The sequence below is a fragment of the Acartia tonsa genome, chromosome 12, assembly GCF_053477335.1.
Source record: "Acartia tonsa isolate MP-2025a chromosome 12, ASM5347733v1, whole genome shotgun sequence".
In the NCBI taxonomy this organism is placed as follows: domain Eukaryota; kingdom Metazoa; phylum Arthropoda; class Copepoda; order Calanoida; family Acartiidae; genus Acartia; species Acartia tonsa.
Genome location: NC_137271.1, coordinates 36174891 through 36182382, shown reverse-complemented (window position 1 = coordinate 36182382; position 7492 = coordinate 36174891). Strand labels below are relative to the sequence as shown.

Genomic DNA, 7492 nt, shown 5'->3' with positions numbered 1-7492 from the left:
ATTACTACAAAGTACATATTGCCTTTTTATGTGTTAAAATAAGAAACATTAGTCATAGTTTAAATGCTAAAATTTAAATACCTCACCTCTTTCCCTTTCTTTATGCAAAATTACCCCCCCCCCCCACTCGTTCCTTACCTCCACTGCAAGAAAAAAATCATCTTTTGTTTTTAATAAACAGTATAGAATTTATGCTCATTAAAGCATCATGTATTTTTATTTATCTAACTGAAGATTGTTCTTGACATGAAACACTGTGTATTGGACTTATCAAATAAAAATAACATGTTTAATTAAACTGTGTTGATCACTCTATGTTATAATTTAAAAATAGTAAGTATGATTTCAATTATGTCAATGTTAAAAGTGTAAACCACCATTCCAGTTTTGCCTCTCTTGAAAGTAGAATGGTACATTTCAAAAATCGTATCTGCATTGATGATATCATCATTAAGAGAGGCAAAATTGGAATGGTAGATTTCAAAAATCATATTGGCGTTTATGATATCATCACCAAGAGAGGGGAAAGTGGAATGGTAGATTATGTTTTTTAAAGGGTCAAAACCGTAGTCATAGATTTTATTTCTGCTTCTATAAAAATGGATTCAACTCCCTTACTGTATTAAAAAAAATCTATGTGTTATTAATCAAATTGATAAAAGGTGAATCATTGATTTTGTAATGAATTATTATGATTTGGGTAAATTGTTTAAGATATAAATACAGGTATATTTAAACTTTACATGATATTTATCACATTATAAAAGGGTAGAGCTTTAAAGTGGGTGGAGCTTGACAATTATTTTTAAAAATCCGAATATACAAAAATTAAAGCTTGATTTAGAAATAGGGGAAATTACTTTACTTATCAGGCTTAAATTAATGAAAAATAAAGTGGGCGGAGATTAGGATAAAAACAGGAATGGATTATTAAATGGGTAAATATTTTTAAGAACAAATACTGGTCCAAAAAATGATTATGTGATATTAAATTATCACATTTTAAAAGATTAGAGCTATGATTTAAAAATAATGGAAAAAAAACTGGGTGGAGCTTTTAATAGAAAGAAATATATAATTTTTGATTAGATTAAAAGAACAAACACAGGTACAGAAAAATTTTGCATGATATTTATCATGCTATAAGAGGGTAGAGCTTTGAAATGGGTGAAGCTAACGGATTAATAACTTTACTTATCAGTCTGAAATTAGGGAAAAGGAAAATGGGTGGAGCTAAGGATTAAAACAGGATTAAAACACAGCTATAAAAAGCTTTATGTGGATCTTTAATTTAAAAATATGGAAACAAATTTACTCTTAAGTTTTAAATTTAATTATAACTACATAAAAGGGTGGAGCTATGGTTTAAAAATAGGGGAAATAACTTTACTTATCAGTCTACCATTGATTTTAATAACAAATTTAGGAATGCTGCTCAGTTGCAGTTAGATAGTCTTGGTAAAAACAGGTACATTTATATTCAAATTCTCATCTTTACAAACGGTAATTTTTCATCAAATTTTCGTTGTCATGAGATTAATAATGATGAATGATATGTTTAACTATTAAAATTATTATTTGTATTTCTTTTTAATAATATTTGTTTACCCTTCAATCAGAGACGATAAATAGATGTTTATCCCCAATGATGATATACAATGTTACCCCTTTAGTATTTTTTTGTATTTCTTTTTATAAATATTTATTTACCCTTTAATTAGGGACAATAGAACACAGTAATAGTGTCTGACTGATTATGACGTAACAAAAAAAATAGCCAATGAGAGGCCGTTATTGACCAATGGTAAAATTTATAGTGGCCTCTCATTGGCTAATTTTTTTTGTTACGTCATAATCAGTCAGACACTATTACTGTGTTCGAGACAATACATTGATATTCATCCCTAATGATGATACACAATTTTACCCCTTTTTTTTACAAAGATTGCAATTTTCTAGCCAACGAATAAGGAGTCAACGTTATTATAAAATTTTGGGGACTAGTGTAATTAACAACTTGATAATAAATGGCCCCCCTGCTCTATATTACTCTTTATTATCTATATTACAAAGTAGCTTGATGTCTGTCCGTCTGAAGCTTAAGATTTCGGTAACCACTGAACCGATCGGATTCTACTCTTCAGGGTATATAACTATTGGTCCTCTGGTGGTTTTAAGCTATTTTATTAGGGGGTGGGACACCCCATACCCCCTAAAAAATTGGGGGTGGGGGAGAGTATGGTTCGGGGCACCCGAATTTTTTTAAATTTTTTTAAAAACTACCTAATGGGGCAAAGCCCCTAGAGGCTAGGGGCGAAGGCGCTAGTGAAATTCATAAATTTGTAAGCCTTGTCTCTATGTTATTTTCAAGTTTATTTTTTCTAGGATGGCTTGCTATATGTTTTTGTTACCCTTGTTCTGTTTATTGTCAAATGCGATTGGTCATCCAACTAACCAATCAGAAGGCAGATCAGCGCAAGGAGTTGGTATTGGCACGGGAATTGGATATGGTAAGATAACTTTTTGTATATTTAGTCCTAGCACTAGAGTTTTAATAATCATATGAAGATTATTTCATTTCCCGAAATCATACAAAGCTTAAACTAGAACTCAAATTCATACAGTTATCTCATCCCTTTCTGATGTTCATACCAGCCATTTTTAATTAAGGTGGAAATGCTAATGTGTACATCAATCTTGATGGCCAACACAAAGTACATCGTGACGGGAATAATATTCATATCACCAATGCTGGATCAAGGTGCAGTGATGCAAGCTGGATATTGGATCAGTCAACAGGTAGGCTTTAATTTAGAAGTTACTGTGTAGCTGTCCTTAGTGACATAGGAAAATGGGACTAGATGTCACCGCTTTTGGCCTACCTATTCTATTGACGTCATAGTAGAGGGAAAGAGAAAGGGAAGGGTGAGAGAAGCTTCCTAGAAAAGAGATGGAGTATGGGGTAGGTCAATAGAATAGGTAGGCTAAAAGCACTGACATATATTCCCATTTTGCTAGGGTACTATAGACAGCTATGCTACTGTTCACGATTTAGGTGGCCTTATGCTTTGTTGTATTTTATTAAATAAAAGTAAGCTGTTAAAAAAATATTTTAAAGTTGAACCCTATGCACAAAATTGTCTTTGCACCATTTTAGATTTTCAGGTATGACCAAAGTCATCTTCCTAAATTAGAAGCCGCGATAGGAGCTTTTAAACAAACTTCATTTTCCTTACTTATTTAAAAGAAATACATTTGGCAGCTAAATGTTATCATTCATTGGTTCAGTGCTTTTTTAATGCTTTGAAAAATGTTAATCTGATTTTATTAAATATTTTATCACAGGATTTTGTTATACAATAATTGATCAAGACTTCACGTGGGATGAAGCTAGACTTGCTTGCAGGTGATCTATTAATTCATTTCTTTCTAAATTCTAATGCAGTAATGCTATGAAAATGTGATTTTCTTGACTTTTACTAAAGATATTCTGCATTATATTTGTTAAGATCCTTTTAAAAGCGAAGCTTTTCTATAATTAGGGTCGGTCCGTCCGTACGTCCGTCCGTCACGGATAGCTTTTTTCGTTAATTTAGGCTTGTTAGAATTGTCCTATCGATTTCAAACTTTGCATGATGATTCCTGTAGAAGTTAGGTACGAGTTAGAAAGCGTAGCAACTCTATAATCATTACCAGAATGTCCGTACGTCCATTTTAAACATGTTGAGTTTTTTTACATTTTTTACAACAAATTTGTATGGGACCTAATTATCCGATTGGTCTGATTTTTGGTATACTGATTCCTGGAACAACAAAGTACAATATTATAAGCGAAGCAACTCTATAATCAAGTCCTAAAAATGTAAGTATGTCCATAAACATTATCCTGTATCAAGCAGTTTTTCAACAAATTTACTTACAATTTTGCTTTGACTCTTATACATTTACATTCTGATTATTTAGTTCTGACATTATACAAGTGTTAATGTCCATTTGTCTTACCGTTTCAGAGCTTCGTTTTTATGGATGTTGTCATCCTTGTTTTCAAAATTTTTATCCTGTATACAACTCATTTGCTGTTCTATTGGGAATCTATATTACAGATCTCATTAGGCCTTATTTAACTTAATCAACACCTACTTTAACAGCCAATCTAAACATTAGAGTCTTTTATACGACCATTTATTCATAATCATATTTTGTAGGGCTAAGAGTGATTTTCATGGGGAAGCTGCTGAATTAGCTTTCGTCCGAAACCAACAGGAACAACAATTCATCACAACAAGTAAGTAGAATTAAATTAGCATTGATAGAATTAGTTTATCAGATTTAAACTTCAGTGTCCGCAATAAAACAACAAATAAAATGTCTCAATATTATACTTTTAAAAAGAGAAGTGATGTTCAATTTTCCCCTTAAGATCATAACCACTAAAACAATTTAATTCAACAATTCAGCTAAGTTTAGATTTTGGACATACAAACTATTTGATTTTTAGATTTGCTACAGACCACCCGATCTTGTCCTGATGGTGAGTGTTCCGTTTGGATTGGACTAAGAGATAATGGGCATTATACTAAAGATATTGAATGGTCTACTAATTATCCAGGTATAATTTATCCTAAAAGCTTTTTGTTGTTGAAAGTCGTCTTCAAGTAAAGGATTAAATGTCCAATTCAGATTTAGATTTTATCAGCATTTTTTGACTATTCATTATTACTTCAGGCTAGGTTAGGTTAGGTTACATTAAGTACTAAATAGCCCCGCAGGTTTTTATTTTCTTCTTGGTAGCAGATCTACTCAATATGAATGTTTGTCAACATGCAATGTAATTGTATATTCTATTTCAGTTACCTATACAAACTGGCTGCCGGGACACCCTGACAGACATTATGAAAGATGTGCAGCCCAGCAGGTTAAAACTTTAAATTCATGTCTGTTTGTCATTTTGTCTTTTTCTTAATGAATATTTTTTCTAATGATGATTTTTCTGATATTATGAAACCTTTGCAAATTAATCAAAACAATAAAAAAATTTATATACATAATAATAATGATTAATAAATTCTTGGGTAATACCTGAAAAATTATGCATGTTTTTATTTTAGGTTCGAAGCCCTCACAAGTGGTTTTTCGCCTTTTGTGATGAAATCGCATTCGCACTCTGTGTTAAAAAAGGTAATAAAAAATAAAAGTAAACTTCCTTTTTTATTGCAGTTTTAAATTACTCAAAAATAGGAAGAATTTGAAAATACAATCCTTACATAAAAGTAATACTGTAAGTCTGTCTGTTTGTACCGAAAGATCTCACTAACCGCTGAACAGATATGGTTCTCCTTTTAAAATATGGCTTCTCAGAGGTTTATAAATACTAAAACCCTCTTAAAAGAAATCGCCCTTAGGAAAAATGAGCCCCCGTAAAAAAAATATTTTAACTTTTTATTTTTGAGACAAAAATTGAAAAGGATGAGAAGGGGTCGATTCCCCTTTACCTTATGTGCAGTAGATGCCTCAAGGGGCAAAGTACAGTTTTAATAGGGGATAATAAAACAATTGTGAGTTTGCTAAGAAGACTGGATAAAAGGATATATGAACATATTTAAAACAAATAAGACATAATTTTCTATGATTTGATCTCTAAATCAAATTTTTCTTTTTTTCAGGAAATTAAATTCTAACGAGATTGCAAAGATATCAACTATAAAAAGAATTTATTTCAAAGATTTAAATGTTCAATAAAATTATGTATATATTTATCTATCTAATATAATGTTCTTCATATATCTATTGTTGTAAAATTATTTAATCCTTTAATAAATCTAATAACATAATTTTTCTTCATCTTCTTTATTTATAGTAATATGGGCCGGATTACTTAAGGCATATGAATAAATCCGCGGAAAGCTGTCTATAATACAATGATAAATAACTATTCTGTACATTTATATGCATAATAGTTTTGAAATGGTTTTAATAGTTATTTCTCGCATCGTATTATAAACAGCTTTCCGCGGATACAAAAATTATAAGATTAAAACCAGTTTTTTAGACCCAGGATTCCAAAGGCGTAAGAAACTTGATTTACGATGCTAGACATAATTTTTCAGTATGGCTAATAACCGGTCGTAATTCACCGGATATACATCGTTTCAGAAAGACAAACTTCTTTTCACCAGAAAAAATTATCTATCCATCTTTCTTTCTTTGATGAAAGCAATGCATGTAAATAGTTGAATATCTGTTAGAAAACATTTCAACCTCGTTTTCCCCTCTGGACATACAATAATATGTATTCCATTATTCAGAAATTGTACCATTTAGCAAAATTTTTAAAAGCCAAGCTTTTCTATAACTAGGGTCGGCCCGTCCGTGCGTCCGTAACGGATAGGTTTTTTCGTTAATTTCGACATGTTAGAATTGTCCTATCGATTTCAAATTTTGCATGGTGATTCCTTTTGTTGCTAGGAATGATTTAGAAAGCGTAGCAACTCTATAATCATTTCCAAAATGTCCTTACGTCCATTCTAAACATTCTTCCAATAGAAATCACCCCCCCCCCCAAATTTTTTTTTTCTGTTTTAATCTAAAATGAAAAATTCAACTCCCCCCCTCCTCAAGTGCCTCTCTAGAGGCCTCTAGCCGCTAGTACAAATTAAAGTAGAACAATGTCTGTGTGAAGCATAAGATCTCTGTAACCACTGAACCGATTTGACTCTGCTCTTTAGGGAGTATACCCACTGGGCCTGTGATGGTTTTAAGCTATTTTTTGGATGTTCAACCCCCCCCCTCTCAAATGCCCTTAGATGCCTATAGGGGCGTAATCTATGCTAGTATTATTTAAAGTAGTTAGGTTATTTGTCTAAAGCATAGTTAGATTTCAATGAGCACTGAACTAATTGAGCTATCCCTTTAATGAAACTTAACATAGGTCTTAGGTTTAAAGCATTAAAGCCCCTTTAAAGACATCGTCTCTTTATGCTATGGGCACAGCTACTAGTAAATAATAAGACAATCCCAAAAAGAAATTTGATAATATAACAAGAATGTATGTAATTCAATATAATTACAATGTTTCCTTGATACCCATGCAAAATTAAATCCACTTTTGACTTTTGTAGTTTTTTCCGTTGTCCCAACAAAATATCTAATTTATTTGTTTTATTCAATTTTTGTAAATAGTTTTCTCGTATTCATTCGAATCCGGTGGATAGGAACCGGTTCTCATCCATACGAAAAAACTATGTCTAGCATCATATTATATCCAGCTTTCTACGAATATAGAAATGTACAATCATAAGATTAAAACCAGTTTTTTTAGCCGGTGCCTCCGGCACCTCGGGGCTAAAAAAAACTAGTTTTAATCTCATATTTGTACTTTCTATATCCGCGGAAAGCCGTTTATAATACGATGCGAGAATAACTATTCTAGTATCGCATCAAAATCGATTAATATCCGCTGGATAGGAACCAATTCTCAGCCATACTGAAAAAT

General features: G+C 31.7%; 1 protein-coding gene across 1 annotated transcript; it reads left to right on the top strand.

The window, feature by feature from the left end:
- The first annotated feature begins 1365 nt into the window (after positions 1-1365).
- Positions 1366-5833, top strand: LOC145334006 (snaclec rhodocytin subunit alpha-like). Its single transcript, XM_080179282.1, has 9 exons — positions 1366-1468; positions 2386-2510; positions 2671-2799; positions 3346-3406; positions 4206-4285; positions 4499-4609; positions 4851-4915; positions 5109-5178; positions 5664-5833. The coding sequence occupies exons 2-9, from the start codon at positions 2387-2389 to the stop codon at positions 5669-5671; spliced, it is 648 nt and encodes a 215-aa protein (XP_080035408.1). The 5' UTR covers positions 1366-1468; position 2386; the 3' UTR covers positions 5672-5833.
- Positions 5834-7492: the final 1659 nt, after the last annotated feature.